The sequence below is a fragment of the Monodelphis domestica genome, chromosome 5 (genome assembly GCF_027887165.1).
Source record: "Monodelphis domestica isolate mMonDom1 chromosome 5, mMonDom1.pri, whole genome shotgun sequence".
Classification (NCBI taxonomy): domain Eukaryota; kingdom Metazoa; phylum Chordata; class Mammalia; order Didelphimorphia; family Didelphidae; genus Monodelphis; species Monodelphis domestica.
The window spans coordinates 99161857-99180661 of record NC_077231.1 but is presented as its reverse complement, the minus strand read 5'-3'; the positions used below and the strand labels follow the sequence as shown (position 1 = coordinate 99180661).

The 18805-nt window shown below is 43.8% G+C and overlaps 1 protein-coding gene across 1 annotated transcript; it reads left to right on the top strand.

Moving 5' to 3' along the window:
• The first annotated feature begins 2148 nt into the window (after window positions 1-2148).
• Window positions 2149-18568, top strand: TXN2 (thioredoxin 2). Its single transcript, XM_001375993.4, has 4 exons — window positions 2149-2347; window positions 6843-7099; window positions 8932-9055; window positions 17434-18568. Exons 2-4 carry the CDS (start codon window positions 6843-6845, stop codon window positions 17548-17550), a joined length of 498 nt encoding a protein of 165 aa, XP_001376030.1. The 5' UTR covers window positions 2149-2347; the 3' UTR covers window positions 17551-18568.
• Window positions 18569-18805: the final 237 nt, after the last annotated feature.

Here is an 18805-nt window from a genome sequence, read left to right as displayed (position 1 = left end):
TGAGATCCTAGGAAGATCTAGAAACTCTCCTCTAACACTAAATCTATAATGCTAAGGGACATAGGAACCACTTCCTTTGTGACAGTGACAACCCTTCAAATGCTAGAACAGATACCGGTTTTAAGAGTCAGAGAAAACTCCACCCTCATCTTTCCTTATCATACTTGGTCCTCACTACCACCTTGTGAGGTAGGTACTACTAGTATCTTTTATCTCCACTTTACAGATGAAGAATACAAAGGTAATGTGAGAGCCAAACTGGCTCTGATCTTATGAACACAGACTCCATTTTATGAATGACCTCCATTTTCTTGTTTTCCCAAATATCACCTGGTTGTAAGGAATTTCACTCTCTCTCCGAACACAGAACATCCCTAATCTTTCTTCCAATAAGAAATCAGATTATCCAATCCTATATCCTGTTTTGTATCTTATAATAAATAAGATTTATTTTTTTTAATGTATAAAAATCAGTGCAAGATCTGTATTCAGGGTCTTTATGACTACTGAGGGGCCCTGGAATTGATTTCTTCTGCAAATATATGCCTTACAAATAAATCACATGGTATGGAATTTTTTTCATCAGCTATTATGAAATAACAGAGAGGATATGAACCTAAGGCTCAAATAGTCCTTTACATCAAGCATTTATTAAACAATGAGGACCAGACCTGGAAATACAAAGATAAAAGTATCTCTACCATTCAAGAGCTAGAGTAACAGGGGAAACGGACAAGTATGGATAAGAAATATAGTGATCAAATAATATAAAAATGATACAAGGCACTAAACATATGAAGTAGATACAAGTTAGCTTTAGGCACTAGCACAGGGGTTAAGTAATCTATTTTTTTGGTGAAGTTTTATGAAGCAGCTAGGTGCTCAGTGGATGGTGTGTTAGGTATCTGAATTCAAATCTGGCCTTAGACAATTAGTAGCAGTGAGACCTTGAGCAAGCAATTTAATTTGTCTCAATTTCTTCAACTGTACAAGATCATGGTAGCCCCTACTTCAAAGTTGTGAGGATCACACAAGTTGATATTCATTAAGTGTCCCGCACATAGTGGGCACTTGTTTGTTCTCTTCCTCCTTTCTTATATCAGGGACCCTTTTAACAATTTGATGTTAAAATAATAGTTCCAAAAGGATAAAATGCCTAGAATTGTAATTAATTGTATTTAAAATATATACCAAAAAATAAATAAAAATAAGGTCACAGCCCGCAGGATGAAAAGTCTGCACTGGCCATCTGAAAATATCAAGAAAGTCCACCTGCAGAAGGTGGGATCTGAGCCAAAAGGAGGCATGGGATTCTAAGAGGCAAAGAGCATTCCTGAGAGGGGAGACAGCCTGGGCAGAGGCTCAGAGAGGAGATTCTGTTATTGCTCAATCTTGAGGTTTTCTTGGTAAAGATACTAGTTTGTCATTTCCAAGGATATTAATTGACAGGGGCTGACTCCCCTTTAGGAACTGCAGGTTCTCTAAGGATTCTTTTTTTTTTCCTTTTTAAACCCGGACCTTCAATCTTGGATTCAATGCTGTGTATTGTAAGGCAGAAGAGTGGCAAGGACTAGGCAATGGGGGTTACGTCATACAGCTGGGAAGTGTCTGAGGCTAGATTTGAACCTAGGACCTCCCATCTCTAGGCCTGGCTCTCAATCCATTGAGCTACCCAGCTGCCCCCTCTCCCGGGATTCTTAAGGCACCGCCGGAAAAGTTTCTGGGCTGCAAGAAGCCAACCCTCCCATTTTGCAGATGGGGAAACTGAGGCTTGGGAGGCTCAACTCCCCAAGATTGTCCAGCCTGCTCCGGGGGACGGAGCCCTGAGGCCCGGGACTCTCTCCCAGCTCTACCCCTTAATGTTACAACTGGGGAGACTGAGGCAAGTACGCAACAGGTCACCCAGAATGAGCTCCGGGGGGAAACAGGGAGGAACCAGTGGGCGTTAACGTACCCGCGGCCGCTTGCTCCGCCCACTTCCGGCCCTAACGGTGAGCACGACTTCCTGGAGCGTGCGCATGTATCGACGGACCCCTCCCGCTCCGCTCACGTCGCCCTTTCCCCGCCCTTCCCCTCCTCTCTCCTCCCGTCCTCTTCCGTCTCCGGGGAAAGATGAAAGCAAAGCTCACGGGCGGCTGCCGGAAATTACGTGATTCAGCCTCTGAAGCGGAAGTGACGCAAGCCGTGCCCTTGACGGGCGGGCAGGGCCAAGCCGTGCCGGGTAGGAGGGGGCGGAGGCTGCGGGAGAGAAGAGGGCAGGGCGGCCTAGGTGCCTCTGCTCTCCGCTCGCTGCTAGCCGCTTGCTGCTCGCTCGTTCGGTCTCGTGGCCGCGCTCGCGCCGCAGGAGGTAGGAGGCGCGTGGGGAATCCTTGGGGGGGTGGGGGCAGAGGGCGGCGTCCAGCTTCCTCTCGGGTCTGTCCGCCCTGGCGGGCCCCCTCCCCACCCCCCACTTCTGATCCCTCCGGTTGGTCACTCTCCCGCTCACGTGTCTGCCGCGGCTTCCCACTTCTCTAGGTTTAAAGGCAAATTCCTAAGCTCGGCATTCAAGGCTCTGCCTGGTCTAGTCCATACTTGCATTCCCCAGTTAGCAACAAGCATTGATTCTGCCTCCTCCACGTGCCGCGCGCTCTGCTGTGAGCTGGGGATGAGGGCGGGAGATCTATTGATCAATCCAGGAACATTTATTATTTACAAAACAGCCCCTGCCCTCTAGGAGCTTCTAAACTTAGAGGCACATCCCCCTTTTTCATGCCCTACGATTGCAGCCAAACTGCTAGTCTCTCACCTCCCTTCCTCACCTCTGCCTTTTAGAATCCTTGGCTTCCTTCGGTTCCCAGGTCAGATGCCCTCTTCTTAAGAGAAGTCTTTCCTAGCCTCCATCACCACAGGGTTCTCTCCCTCTTCAAATTTCCTGCCTCTTGACCATGTCTCTCCCTCCCTGGCAAAATGTAAGCTCCTTGAGGGTAGAGACTGTCTCATCTTTGCGGTTTGTATCCCCAGTGCCTAGTATGGAGCTTTTCATGTAGTAGATAATTCGTAAATGATTCCCGATGTCCTCTTGGCTAGGTCATGTCTCTTTGGACTTCAATCTCCACGTCTGTAAAATGAAAGAGTTGGAGTCTAAAATGTCTTCTAATTTAAAATCCTGTAATAATAATTTGCATTTATATAGTACTTGACAAGACCTTTACTTGTTATCTCATTTGATTCTCAACAGGGGTTCTTAACTCTTTTTTGTGCTGTACTCTTCAGGTAGTCAGTCAGCCTATATACCTCTTTTCAAAATTGTGTTGTTTTAAATACATAGGATTGAGGGACAGCTAGGTGGCTCAGTGGATACCGACCAGACCTGGGAGATAGAGGTCCTAGGTTCAAATTCGGCCACATACATTTCCCAGTTGTGTGACCTTAATCCTTCATTGCCTAGTCCTTACTGCTCAGCACACAGTATGGATTCTAAGACAGAAGGTAAGGATTTTTTTTTTTAATTACATAGGATTACAAAGGAAACCAGCTAAATTGAAATAGTTATGAAAATGAACACCTGCTATGTACGGTTGTCTTTGTAGATGCAGAGGTGAGGGACCTAAGAGATAATCTGATGGAATCTAACCCTCAGCATTCTGCCCCCAATTTCCATAATTAATTTGTCCCTGGAGGAAGAGCCAGCATTCTGTCCTTTGTTTCCCTCAAGTTCTCTTTTCCTTATGCCAGATTCTTCAGCTCTCTTACTAAATGGTCAGGTGTAGGGGAAAGTACCATTGTGTTGGAATCAGAAGATCTGGATTTGAATCTCCTATACAACCTGGATGACTGCATGCCAGATCTCTCCATTTTAACCTCCAAAACCTCCCTCCCATTGGACCCCTTCTCCCCTCTCACATAGCTACTATCTTAAGAGACAGACCACCTTCACCTCTGGCCAATATTATTGCAACAGCCTCTGAACTATCTCTCTTCCTTGAGGCTTTACTTCTAAATGCTGCTACCAAAGTCATTTGTCTTAGGCATAAATCTGACTGTGACTCCTCTACTCAGCCACTTTAGTGATTTCTTATTTCCTCTTGAGATAAAACATAAACCCTTTAGCTTTCAAATTGTACCTGGGAAGGGGACAGCTGGGTGGTTCAGTGGATTGAGAATCAGGCCCAGAGACAGAAGGTCTGGGGTTCAAATTCAGTCTCAGACACTTCCTAGTTGGGTGACACTGGGCAAGTCACTTAACCCCCTATTTCCTAGCCTCTCTGCATGTCACAACCATCTCGTCCCTCCATCCCTTTACATAGATCTGCCTGGAATACCCTTCCTTCTCCACTCTCCATCTCATGAGCTCACTGTCAGGCATGAAGACTTTCTTGCTTCCACCAGCTACAAGAGCCCTCCTTCCCAAGCTACTTCAAATTTAATTTCTTTATATACGTATGTGTTTATAAACTTTACATGTTCTCTGTGTGTTCTTCTGTTACTTGTATCCCTTTTTAGAATGTAAATTCCCTATGGTTCTTCCTACCCTTATTCCTTTTTTAAAAAATGTATTTATTTAATTAATTAATTTAAAATATTTTTCCATGACTACATGTTTCATGTTCTTTCCTTCCCTCCCTCCCAGAGCCAATGAGCAATTCCACTGGGTTTTATGTGTCTCATTGATCAAAACATTTCCATATTATTGATATTTGCACTAGCATGATGTTTAGAGTCTACATCCCCAATCATATCCCCATCAGCCCATGTGATCCTGCAGTTGTTTTTCTTCTGCATTTCTGTTCCCACAATTCTTCCTCTGGATGTGGATAGCATCTTTCCCCTAAGTCCCTCAAAATTGTCCTGGATCATTGCATTGCTGCTAGTAGAGAAGTCCATTACATTTGATTATGCCACAGTGTATCAGTCTCTGTGTACAGTGTTCTCATTCTGCATCAATTCCTGGAGCCTACCCTTATTTCTTAGTAGGGTCTAGCTCACAGGAAATGCTTAATAAATACTTGTTCATAACTGATTATCCAACCTTGGTCAGAATATTTCCCCATCTGGCCTTTAGTTTCTTTGGCTGCAAAAAAAGGAGGCTAGACCACATGACCTCTTCAGGCCCCTTCCAGTCCTGGCATTCCAGGGTCTCCTCACATTGTCCTAGAGCTCTGTTTGGATTTCTTTTTTTGTCCAAATAGAGTATCTGCCTTTTTTCTATTTACTCTGGCGTCATCCTACTGGATTAAATCCCCCAAAGGAAGCTGCTGGCTCTTTTTTTACTCTGGGGAGTGGAGCTGACACATAGTAGCCACCTAAACTGAATCTCCGAATTTGAGGAGTTGAGATGTCCTTCTCATGCCAGATAAACTTTAGAGCTGGAAGAGACCTTAGAAATCTTTTCCTCATATCACAGTTGAGCCAGACAACACCTCCCTCCTGATTCTTCATGCCTCCTCACACCTTGTTTTCTTTTGTCTTTTGTCTTTTTTTAATGTATTTATTTGTTACATTTAAAACCCACTTAGCCCACCCTCCTTCACTCCTTTCTCCTCATTTGACAAAAAGATATATGCATATATAAAACTGTCTTTAAAAAATTATTTTTAACTATGTCTTACTGATTTCTGTTTATCAGTTCTTTCTCTGGAGGTGGACATACACATGTCATTATTCAAGTAATATTTTTGGTGCTTTATTTTATGTTCTCTTAGTTCTGCTCATTTCACTCTTCATTATTTCATGCAAATCTTTTCATGTTTTTCCAAAATTAACCTGTTCAATATTCCCTCAGCACAGTAGTATTCCATTACAACACCACAACTTGTTTAGCCATTCCTCATTTGATAGGCATCCCCTCAATTTCTGGTTGTCACCACAAAGAAATCTGCTATAAATATTTTAGAACATACAGTTTCTTTTCTATTATCCTTGGACACCTTAGGAAATAAACCTAATAGTAGTATTCCTGGATCAAAAAGCATACACAATGAAAAATGCTATCCACAGCCAAAGAAGGAACTGTTGCATCTGAGGGCAGATCAAAGCATGCCATCTTCCACTTATTTCCTTCATGAGTTTTTATTATATGTATGAGCAATGTAAAAATATCTATTTTATAAAAGCATTGGTATAACCTGTATTAGACTATTTACCACATCAGGGAAGTAGGAAGAAAACCTGAATCTTAGAATGTCAAAAAACAATTGTCAAAAATTGTTTCTACGTATAACTGGAAAAAAAAATACATTTTTTAAAAGGTATACACAGTTGTATAACTCTTTGAGCATAATTCCTTCCAAATTACTCTCCAGAATGGTTGTATCAGTTCACAATTCCACCAACAGAGTATCAGTGCTCCCATTTTCCACATCCCTGACATTTATCATTTTAGCCAATCTGATCTGTTGAGATATCTCAGATTTGTTTTGATTTGCATTTCTCTAAATCAATAATGATTTAGACCATTTTTTCATGTAGTTACATAAAACTTTTATTTCTTCATCCAAAAACAGCCTTTTCATATCTTTCAAACATTTCCCAATTGGAGAATGGCTCAAATTCTTATATATTTGATAGTTCTCTATATATTTTAGATGTGAGACCTCTATCTTCTATCTGTTCCTTTGCCTTCTGATTTCACTCTTCCCATTATCCATCAGCTCTACTGAGAGACTCATTTTTCCTTCTTTCTACTGTTCTTCCTTTAATTCCTTTCTCTCTGGTCCCATATCCCCTTTTTCCTCTTCGGTCATCCTCTTTCTTGAAATCCAGAGGAATTCCTCCTTGTTAACTTTATTGGTCTTAGAAGCCTTGTTTTTGCCTTTGTTGACCATCTTCACATGTCCTCGTCCTCTCTTTTTTTTCCCTTGTAGATGGCTCAGCGTATGGTCCTCAGGAGATTTGTGGCCTCTCTCTTCTCCAGGAAGTTCCCTCAGTGTCATTGGGCACCTCTTTCTCCTGAGGTTCTAGCCCAGGGCAACCCTGGCAGACCAGCTATTGTACCCAGTTTGGCCCGGACATTTTTTACCAGCAGGGTCTGTAAGGTTACATTTAATGTCCAGGATGGGCCTGACTTTCAGGACAGAGTTGTCAACAGCCAGACACCAGTCGTTGTGGATTTCCATGCACAGTGAGTATTGGGCATAGGCAGAGGGTAGGGATTTTTTAAAGTCCTAGATCACTTTTTTCTTACGTTAACAAATAAGCTGCTAAAAATTTTAAAAATGAATAAATGAAATAGAAAGAACCTAACCATAAATAGCTACTTTAGAAATACAGATCAGGGTTCAAATTCAGAAGACATTGAAATTAAAACACCCACTTCCAATACTTCAAATAAAAACATAAAATGGACAGAGGCCCAGAAAGAGTTCTTACAAGAGCTATATTCATTTTCCAATGAATTTTCTTATGTTTCCAGGGCCCCCACCTATGGAGTATTATTAAAAATTATACTGTGAATGAATATGGTTTTAAAAAAGGGGGAGGTATCTAATGTACCATTAGAGGGCAGTATTTGGCCTCTCCTGGATTTCTGACCATTTTAATGACCTTACCTGTAAGCCCTTCATACTTTTTAGTTGTCCCTCTCCAAAACTGGAGAAGACCTATAAAAATTTATTAAGCCTTCCCAGTGGTTTGACCATAAATGGAAATGCCCATGGCAAGATGTTGGTCACATGTTTGTTTTTGATTTTTTAAGTTAAAGCACCCACACCTGATTGATTTCTTTCTGGGCTTTGGGGCCCATGTTAATTGGCCTGACTACAGTCAACTAGAGAGAATTCATTAATTCATTAAACCCCTCTTTGTAAGGCTAGGTGTGAGAGGCACATTCAATTTAGAAAGAGAGTTCTTCATCTCTGATAAACACTTGGGTTGTTCTCATTTTGTTTTGTTCTCTGGCTCTGTGGCCTTGAGCAAGCCATTTGTCCTCTTGCCTCATTTTCCTCGTTTGTTAAAGGAAATCATATTTCCTGTGTTGGTTGGGGAGGGTTATTTGAATAAGAGGGATTTGATAACTTCCTAGTGATCTGGGCAGGGGTTTGCACAAATATATTGGCTGGGGTTCCACCTGGAGCTGTAGATAAACAATCCCTCTAAAGCAGAGACTTGCATTGGATAATAGGACTTTGCCCCCAAGCCCTCCTCCTCTGCTGCCTGGAGACACTTTCCAGGGATGAGAAGTTTAAAGTTCAAGGACAACAGCTTTTGTTGTGCTAACTAACTCTTGGGAGTCCCTTTTGGGGTTTTCTTGGCAGAGATACTGAAGTGGTTTGCCATTTCCTTCTCTAGTTTATTTTCCAGATGAGGAAACTGAGGAAAACAGTGTTAAATGACTTGCCCAGAGTTACACAGCTAGTACATGGCTGAGGTTGGATTTGAACTCAGGAAAATGGGTCTTCCTGACTCTAGGCCTGGTACTCTCTCCACTGTGCTACCTGGCTGCCCACTAAAGACAACATCATCTCTTCCTTTTTATGCGTCCTGTGCTGCCTTGGATCACTGACAGAAGCCAGGCTCTCAAAAATAATTTGAGGTAAACAGGAAGGGGAAGCCACCTCTTTATGAGCCCTGCCATTCACTATCAGTGCTCAGAGGCTGTGTTGTTCCCTTGACATTCAGCCCAGGTACCTTTCCTGGTAATACTCAACCAGGACTCACAGCTTTGATGGAGCTTCCCAAGAAGACAAGCATTCTTTTATGACAAAGATGTATTTAAATGGAGATGCACTGAGAATTCTTTGAAGCTGAGATTTGAACTGTTAATTTTTCTTATCTCATTTTCGATGCCTCTTTTAAAAAAGTTTTATGAATAATTTTTCATTATTCATCCATATTATATCTTAATGAGCTTGCCTGTCCCTGCTCCCTGCAGAACCCTCCCTTGTAGCAACAGGGAGCAGAGGAATGAGACAAGCCCTGTCTGACAGAGATGCTTCCTTTCCTCCCCTTCTTGAGGTGGTGTGGCCCCTGCAAGATCTTGGGCCCCCGGTTAGAGAAAATGGTGGCAAAGCAGGAGGGGAAGGTGCTGATGGCCAAGGTGGACATTGATGACAACACAGACCTCGCCATTGAGTATGAGGTATGGAACAGGAATGTTGGCAGTGGCCCTAGAATCCAGACATACAGAGCCCTGGGACCCTGGGACCCTCCTGCTTCCCTGAAGTACTTCATAGGGTTGGGTAGTCAATATCTTCATCCTTTTCCCCACACATCCCTGCTGTGGGCAGAGGGCTTCATGCACAGAAACACTAGGTGGAGTCTTTGATATTCCAGATGTTCTTGTTTTAGGCATCAAGGCCACCTCCTGGCACTCACTGGTAGCAGGACTCTTAACCTGTGCCAGCCTTTTCCAGACCTTTTAGAAGAATGAGGAAAGTAGATGAAATGGCCCTTGGGCTCTCCAAAAGCCCTCAATCTGGGATGCTGCGATGTGTCCTGCTCCTAGGATCTTTGCCTTCTGAGATGTTTCAAGGATTCCTTGGAAGGGTTAGAATGTACCTATTCTAGCAGAGAGTTCACCAATCCCCTCTGGTCTGGGGTTGGAAGCCAGAGTCCTGGGGGAGCTACACTTTTCTTTGTAAACTCAAAGCTTTATAAAATCAGATAAGTTTGGCATTGAAAGGACTCAGGATAGAAACTAGGCCTGTGATTGAGTGAAATATCCCCTCCCCATAAAGGCTGGCCCCTTCTCTGAGACTGACAGTTTTAGAGAGCAGTGGAATTTAGAGGATAAGTGGCTTGCCCAAGGTCTTCCTGACTTCAAAACTGACTCAACCCATTGCATCATCTCTGATGGTTGATCACCCCAGCTTCTTCATACTCTTATGAAGGGGAACTCACTCTGATCCACAGAAACCTCTTAGCCTTTAGTTTAGCTCCAGTCAAGAGATTTCTTTCAATAGAACTATGATTTGCCTCTCCTAACTGTGCCTATTGTGCCTACTTTTGCCCTCTGAAGCCACACTGAACCAGTCTGATTCCAGGTGCATGATTGGCATGTTAAACAGAGTTCTACAACTTCTGGGATTTAAATGGATTTCTTCAAACTCTCCTGCATACCTCCTATCCCCATATCCTCAGGGAAAGCCTCCCACCTCAGAAACATTCATTTGTTGTCTGTGGCCAGAGCCTACTCCCCTTCCCCCACAATTGATGTACCCCTGGCCAGCTGCCCAATGTCAGATTTCACAATCCTCAGCAGATTCCCCTGGGAGTAGTAGGGGAGAGAGAGAGACCCCCTCAGAGCTTTGGAATGTGTGTACATTCTTTGCCTTGTGTCTCAGCATGCCCCCCAGGCTCCAGGCTGTCCTGACTATACAAAGCCCACATCCCTCAAGTGTTTTTTACTTCCAGAACCAGTTCCTTTCTCAGGTTTTCTGTGGGTAATGCAAAAATTTTTCTTTATTCTATTGTCCTGCCTTTTGCCCTTTGCCCACCTACTTGGGTTTTGGAGTTGGTGAAATCACCTTTCCCAACCCACCAAGACTTTTTTGTGGCTGTTGGCCAGTTCAAATTGGGGCAGAGAGAGCAGGGGATAGAGGGTGGAATTAGGTTCTTGATCTTTCCCCAATCTTCTCCTTGCCTTTAATACTCTTGAGCTATTCAAATCCTTCCTCTTGCTTGACATAGATTAGCTGCTTAGAGAAGCTTTGAAGGGTTGCTCCAGAGCCCAGACCTGTTTTCTCATCGTAGATCCCCTTTTTGTGTGTATTCAGGACTTGTGCTATCAGATTAGGGAGCCCTCCTCAGGGTACATAGTCCCATCCAATGCAGTGTGTCAGCAGCTTGTCTAAGTATCTGAGGCTGCCTTGGCCCCCCAGCCAGTCAATTGAGACAGGCCTTCCTAACCCTCTCCTCACTAGGCCAACTTGCCCTGTTTGCCACTATTGTCACAGCTTTTTCCAAACTTTGTATTGCTATTGGAGATACAGGTTCTCCTCCCTGGTGAAGACAAATATAGCTGAAGCTTACTCTCACCAAGCCTCTAAAGAGTCACAAACAGATCTGTTTTTACAGTCTTGGGATGGCAATAGCACAAGGGTGGGTTAGCCCCATTTTACAGAAGAAGAAACTTGAGACCTCAGGTAGACAAAGGACAAAGCTTCAGTGCCAGGTTTCCCTCACTCCTCAGAAGCCATTACTCTTTCCATTAAACCATGATGCCTCTTTTTCTCTGATCCCTCCATCTCCTGTGGAATGTGAGCTCTCATGATCCTGATTTGCAGGTATTGAAGGGGGCTCCTTTGCCCCTTGCCCACAGCAGACCCTAAGCCTGCAGGTCACAGTGTTCTCCCTGGGGAAATCCTAGGCAGGCTGTTGTCATGTAGCTGGAGCTTCTCTTTGAAAGGCCTTTTTTTCCTTCTTAAAACCCCCTACCTTCCATCTTGGGCTCAATACTGTGTTCCAAGGCAGAAGAGCAGTAGGGGTTAGGCAATAGAGGTTAAGAGACTTGCCCAGGGTCACCCAACTAAAAAGTATCTGAGGCCAGATTTGAACCTAAGTCTTCCTGTCTCCGTGCCTGGCTCTATCCATTGAGTTAACTTGCTGCCTTCTGAAAGGCCTTTTAAAAAGACCCCAAAGACTTACGAGAAAGAACACTATCTACATTCAGAGGAAGAACTGTGGGAGCAGAAACACAGAAGAAAAACAACTGCTTGAATATATGGGTCAAGGGGGATATGATTGGGGATAGACTCTAAATGATCACCCTAGTGCAAACATCAGCAACATGGAAATAGGTCTGGATCAAGGACACATGTAAAACCCAGTGGAATTGCACATTGGCTGTGGGAGGAGGGGAGGGAAAGAACATGATTCATGGGGGTGGGGGTATTATAAATTAGATAAATAAACTTTAAATAAATAAATAAATAAATAAGACCTCAGAGAGGTGTTCCCAGTTACCAGGTCTTCCCTTCCCAGTGGATAGAGAGTCGGGCCTAAAGTTGTGAGGACCTGGGTTCAAATATGACCTCAGATACTTCTTAGCTGGATTATCCTGAGCAAGTTACTTAACCCTGTTTGTCTAGCCCTTCTATCCTAGAATTGTCACTAGGACAGAAAGTGAGGATTGGGGGAAGGGGGGGAGTGAATGGAAGTGATTTTAGGGAACTAGAACCCTAGCTCAGCCTTTTCTCATTGCCATAGTTTCCCAAGAACTGTTGGTGTTGACTTCATCTGATGAAGGGAGATTTCTTGGTATACCAGGTCCCACTCTTTGCTCAGCAAGGATTCCAGCTTGATCTTAGACTGCCAGGGCCACCCCTCTATGCATTTGTGATTCTTTTTGCTTTTTCCTCTCTGAACTTGGGTCTGTTCAAGGGCAGGAGGTTTAGGGGGCCAGGACTGAAAACGGAGCTCTACACCCTGGATTCCTGGTGGTCTGGCTGGAGGGCTCAATCTATCCCTGTGAACCTAGAGGAAGGAGAGCCTCAGTAAGGGCTAAATGGATAGGAATCATGACTGAAGTGTCATCCTTTTGTAGTTTATAGTGCAAATACATCATCATGTGGTGGACATCAGCTCTGACTAGGCAGTCTAAAATGGTCCTGATTGTTTGGATAAGAAAACCAAGTCTCGGGCAGATTATTAACTGGGCCAGGGTCTCCATAAGCCAACAGAAGGTGTGAGATCCAACTCCTGTCTTCTCCCTCCAAATCTTGCAGCCTCCTCTCTTCTGCAGTTGATCAAACCCTTATCGGTTGGAAGGGGACCTGCAGATCCTCCCCATGTGGTGTTCTGTCCATAGCTTTCCCACCCAAGTGGCAGGGCAAAATGTTTGATTTGTATTTAGTTGGTTTTTCCTTTAGGCCCCAATGAGCATGGAAATGGCCTACTCAAGCTCTGGATTCACATCACATGATCTTAGAGCAGGAAGGCCCTTAGAACTTAAAGTACCAGAGGTAGAAAGAATTCTCCAGGAGCCTGGAGGACCACAATTTGAATCCCACCTCTGTTAGTTACTAGCTCTGGGGCCTTGGATAAATGAGGCCTCAGTTTCCCTAGATGTACAAGGAGGGAGATGGTACTAAGGAGTCTCCAGGTGATCCACACAATCTTAGTACCTACTCGCTCAAAGCCCCAGAAAGAGGCAAAGGGGGTCATAGATGGCACCAGTGGTAGGGCCAGCACTGGCATCCTTGTCCTATCTCCTCATCCTGCCCTATCCAGATCGGGCAGCCATCCTCTGGATAACCTGAAGGTGGCTGGAATCCTCCTGAGTTTGCATGTAAGTCACTGAATAATCTAATTGAAAGAGGCTCTCTTCCATCCTATCCCTGAGCAGTAATCCCCTTGACAAGGGGGTTGGCTGTCTCCGACTGCCGCTAGAGGGCACCAAAGAGCAGCTGAGCGAGGCTGGGCCCATTGAACACCCAGCCTAGGGCACACATCCCCACACCTCCCTTGGCCAGCATCTGCAGCCTTTTTTGGTCATTGGTTGTACAGGAAAGAGGGGTGGGGCATGTGTGGCCCTCTTGGCACTCCCAGTGCCCACCCACTCAATCATGTGCCTGGGAGAGTTACAAGAAACCTAGAATGGAAACAGCAAAGTGGCGGGGGCGAAGAGGGCCACCAGACAGCCAAGGCTTGCCAATGCCAGTCTTAGCCTTCTTGTTGCAGAGGTCTCCAGTGTCCTTTGTGCTCCCTCATTGCTCCTCCCTTGGGTGAGGCTTGGCCAGTCTTAGCTGCTTTCAGTTCATGTGAGAGGAGTGGGATTAGCCATGGAGGAGGAATCACTTCTCAGGAAGTCTTTGTACCCCAGCAGTCAGGCCATAGTCTGCCTTTCAGGGACCTCACAGACATATCTTGGGGCTTTGGTGGCCTTTAGTGAGCAAGAATAGTCTGAAAGCATTGCTCCCTAAACATCACCTGTACTGTGGTTTTTGATGAAACTGGAGAAATCATAGTGATATTGGGATGATGTTGAATACATGTGCCAGGATGTAGGCATAGAAATGAGTCTCTTCCTTTATCCCAGCAGTTACCATTGCTCAGTACAGTTTGGGGACTCCTCTGGCTGACCAAGATAATTTCTAAGGCCCCTCTGAAAGGAACATGCCTTTGAAGCATGGAATGCATTCTTTGGAATCCCCTGAGTGGGTTCTGCTCTCTTCCTTTGGGGTAGAGATTTAGAGAGTTGCCAGAGAGATACAGAGCCAGGTTTGGTAGGGAAAGTGGGAATCTAACTGGATAGTTGCGGGATTGGCTCACAAAAGAGAGGTGATTGAAATGAGACTGATTTTGATTTCAGCTGCCATGGAGGAGTTCAGGAGTTATGACAGCCTTAATGAAATGATCACAGAGCCTCTCCACAGTTAACTGTTTTTCATTCATTCAGCAAATGTTAAAATGCCCAACATATGAGAGGCACTTGAGTATACAAAGATAAAGTCCAGGAGACAACTGGGTGGCTCAGTGGATTGAGATCCAGGCTTAAAGACAGAGAAGTCTTGGGTTCAAATCTAATCTCAGATACTTCCTAGCTATGTGGCCCTGGGCAAGTCATTTAACTCCCACTGACTAGCCCTTACCACTCTAATGCCTTAGAACCAATACACCATATTGATTCCGAGATAGAAAGTGAGGTTTAAAAAAATTAAAATAAAATCCACAAGTCCCTGTCCTTAAGCAGCTCATAGATGGTCATGACCTGTTTTTAAAAGATTTTGATAGAGTTCATAATCATTGCTTTCCTTTGTACTTTATCTTATGCGGCTAAGAATAGGACTGCAAACTAGAGTCCATGGGCTTCTTTGCCAGCCTGATTGCCCAAGGGGCACATTGGTCTGGCAACTGATTTTGAAGGTCAGTGTTCCATTGAATATAGAACTTCTGAGAAGTTTCTGTAAAAAAGACCAAACTAAGTGGCTTACTTTGAACCACCACATACAATGGGATGAGGGGGGGGGGGGTGGAATTGGTGTTTATGTTGTCCTTTTGGTGCTATCAACATACAGGCTCTCAGAAGGCAGTGTTTGTCTCTTATGACTAGTTTATGACTGTGAATAATAATAACTTGTGAATATATAGCACTTCACTGTTAACAACGAGCTTTATAGGCATTATTTCACTGGATCTTCATAACCACTTATGTGGTAAGCGAGTGATTAAAATTATCCTCATTTTACAGATGAGTCAGCTGAGCCTCAGGAAAATGCAAGGACTTGCACAGAATCATGTAGCTAGTGGCCAAGCCAGACTGCAGACCCAGGTTCCATCCTTTTGATGGAGTGCTTGGGATCACAATACCACAGAGGCTACTGTATGTTATAAGGGGGATCATCTTCATTAAAACCTTGCCAGGGGGGAGCTGGGGAGCTCAGTGGATTGAGAGTCAGGCCTAGAGACGGGAGGTCCTAGGTTCAAATGTGGCCTCAGACACTTCCTAGCTGGTCAAGTCACTTGACCCCCATTGCCTAGCCCTTAGCACTCTGCTGCCTTGGAACCAATACACAGTATTGATTCCAAGGTGGAAGATAAGGGTTACAAACAAACAAACAAAAAACTTGCCAATGCAATCTCGGCCTCTTTTTCCAAATAATCTTTATATTGCCTTTCCTCATTCCAAAGTAGCATAGCTGAACCTTCCTTTTTATATCATTCAGAAGTGGGGAAGACTTTTACACAGATTCCTCAGTCAACTTCAAATATTGGTGTCTATTTTGGTTCACAATGATGAGCTGAACATGCTGTAAATCTGACCCCACATCATATTGCCTTTTTCTTTCTGCCTCTAAAACAACAAGAAAACTCAGTCAATCACTGTACCAGGGTCCTTCAGCCCCCTGTCTACATTCTCTCTTTTTATTCCCCTCCTCCTGTGGCTATTTTAATCTTTTCTATGCCTCCAGCCAAACCACTGGGTGATGAGTCAGTAAGTGGTTTTTCTGGAGGAAGGGTAAATACTGGGAGCTTGAATGGAAAGTATTTTTCCATTGGGGGAACCCTAAAATTCTGGGATGTTCTTACCCCAGTGGCCCTTTTTTATTTTTTTATTTTAATAAATTTCCACATAAGTTTTCCAAAATGGTATGATCCATATTATCTCCCTTCTCCCTTCCCTCCTTCAGAGCTGACAAACAGTTCATTCTGGGGCATTATCATGCAAAATGTATTTCCATAGTATTCATTTTTGAAAGTGATATACTGTGTATAACATTCTCCTTGTTTTGCTTATTTCACTGTGTATCAGTTCATAGGTTTTTCCAGCTCTTTGTGAAATTATCCTGTTCATCATTCTTATAGCACAAAAGTATTCCATCACCATCATATACCACAATTTGTTCAGCCATTCTCCAGTTGAGGGACATTCCTTTAGTTTCCAATTCTTTGCCACCACAAAAGGAGCAGCTATAAATATTTTTGTACAAATAGGTTCTTTCCCATTATTTTTTATCTTTTTGGCATACAGACCTAGCTGTGTAAAAGATCTGTTCTTTTATGGTCCTTCATGCATAATTCCAAATTGCCCTCCAGAATTATCAGATCGATTCACAACTCCACCAGAAATGCATGTGTCCCAATTTTGCCACATCCCCTCTAACATTCATCATTTTCCTTTAATGTCATATTGGCCAATCTGCTAGGTCTGAAGTGGTACCTCAAGAGTTGTTTTAATCTGGATTTCTCTAATCAAGAGGGATTTCATATGATTTTTTGATTTCTTCATCTGAAAACTGCTTATTCGTATCCTTTGACCATTTGTCAATTGGGGAATGACTTGGATTCTTATCAGTTTGATTTAGTTTTCTATATATTTGAGAAATGAGATCTTTATCAGAAAAAATTATTAGAAAAAAATTTTCCCATTTCGTTGTTTCCCTTCTAAGCTTGGTTGCAATGGTTTTGTTTGTACAAAACCTTCTTAATTTAATATAGTAAAAATTATTCATTTTACATCTTGTAACATTCTCTGTCTCTTGTTTGGTCATGAATTCTTCCCTTCTCCATAGATCTGACAGGAAAACTATTCTATGTTCCCCTAATTTACTTATAATATCACTCTTTATGTTTAAATCATATACCCATTTTGACTTTATCTTGGTACAGGGTGTGAGATATTAATCTAAAGCTAACTTTTGCCATACTGTTTTCCAAAATTTTCCTAGTGCTTTTTGTCAAGTAGTAAATTCTTATCCCAAAAGCTGGGATCTTTGGGTTTATCAAATGCTAGATTGCTGAGGTCAAATACCCCTATTCTATTCCATTGATCCACCCTTCTATGTCTTAGCCAGTACCAGATTGTTTTGATGACTACTGCTTCACAGTGGTACTTTAAAGGAAGGGACCTTACTTTGCTCCAACTTTCAAGGTGGTGGCCATGAACATCTCTGTCTTAAGAGGACTCCAGATTCAATGCCCCATAGAACTCTGTCCCCCAGAATAGGAATAGGCAGACATTCTCTGGCTTAGAAATAATGTCATCTCCCTTATCCCCCTTGCTCCTCCCCCTTCCAGGTTTCTGCTGTGCCAACTGTGCTAGCCATCAAGAATGGGGACGTGGTGGACAAGTTTGTGGGCATCAAGGATGAAGACCAGCTGGAGGCTTTCCTCAAGAAGCTAATTGGCTGCTGAGCTAGACCTGCCTTTATTTCCCCTCGGGCCCTCCTCCTAGAAGAACTCTAGTATTTTCCACACTTCCTCACCCCTCATCTAGCCCGCATTGGCCCAGCCTGTGTCTTTCTGGGGAAAGGTTCTTCATCTCCAAACTTGGGAGCCCGAAGCATTTCCCAGTTATCTTGACTGCAGAGGACTGGTACTTAGGGAAGTGGAGCTGCTGCTGGGGGTAAGGGGGGCTAGAGTGGTTTTCTTCTTCACATGCTTGATCCCTCCCCCCTCTCCTCCCATCATCACCTTCAAGCCCAGCCTAATCTAAGCCCCAACTGTGAGAAGTTTGGAGAGAGACCTGTGGGCTCACCCAGTTTTGACTGTGAAAGCTTTGTCCTTGTCGTCCAGTCCCTTTGCTTTACCACAAAGGTTCTGTGACCCTGTGCCTGACCTACTTGCCACATTTTCTCCTCTGATGCTGTTTTGTAAAAGAAAAGAGAGAACAAGTAATATATAGACATATATATGTGGTTCTCTCATTTTTTGTAGGTCTGTAATAAAGAGAACTTTACCAGTCACTTCTACCTCCTGCTCTGAAGAACAGACCCCATGGTGCACCCTGAAATTCCCTAGCAGTAACAGTCCCCATCTACAAAAGACTTCCCTCCTCCTCCTCCTCCTGCTCCTCTTCTTTACGACCTCAAGGGTATGAGAGCAGGAACTGGCCCTGGGGAGGAAGGGAGGAATTCTGGAAAGCTCTTTAAATGGAAGAGCCCTGAAGCCCTGCCTCACCTTAGCATGGGAGTCCTCCAGTTTTATGAGCAGGAGGTTTAACTGTGGACAAATCAAATAAAACCCCAGGGCTAAGCAGCAGAGATACCTTCCATCCTTCTAGAGACCATCACTTTAATTCTCTAGGACTGGACTCTGGTCTCATTTCCTTATCAGGTTGGCTCCTTACTGCGTTTACAAACAAGTGCACACACCCACCTCTTCTTGCTGCCTTCCCTACCCCCAGTCTTTGCATTAAAACTGGACTGTCTGATGATGGCCTCTCAGTTTGTTGATTGCCATCCCTTCTCCCCACCCCACCTTGGGAAGTTCTCAAATGAGCCCCATCCACCCTTCCAGTGAGATTCACTAGGAACCCAACCTAGTTCTTCCAGGAGGAATGGGCTTTTTCAGGTCCCTTATTTATGTCCTTACATCTCTGGCTCTGAAAGTCCTTGCTTTTGCTCTCAAAAAGGCTTCCCCCAAGGTTAAGTTTAGAGACTTCTCTCCC

What these genes read in the sequence shown, in the direction of transcription:
- TXN2 (XM_001375993.4), top strand. Translation starts at nt 6,843, where the DNA reads ATGGCTCAGCGTATGGTCCTCAGGAGATTTGTGGCCTCTCTCTTCTCC. An exon ending in GTTGTGGATTTCCATGCACA is followed by an intron (nt 7,100 to 8,931) that starts GTGAGTATTGGG and finishes CCCCTTCTTGAG; the next exon opens with GTGGTGTGGCCCCTGCAAGA. An exon ending in ACCTCGCCATTGAGTATGAG is followed by an intron (nt 9,056 to 17,433) that starts GTATGGAACAGG and finishes TCCCCCTTCCAG; the next exon opens with GTTTCTGCTGTGCCAACTGT.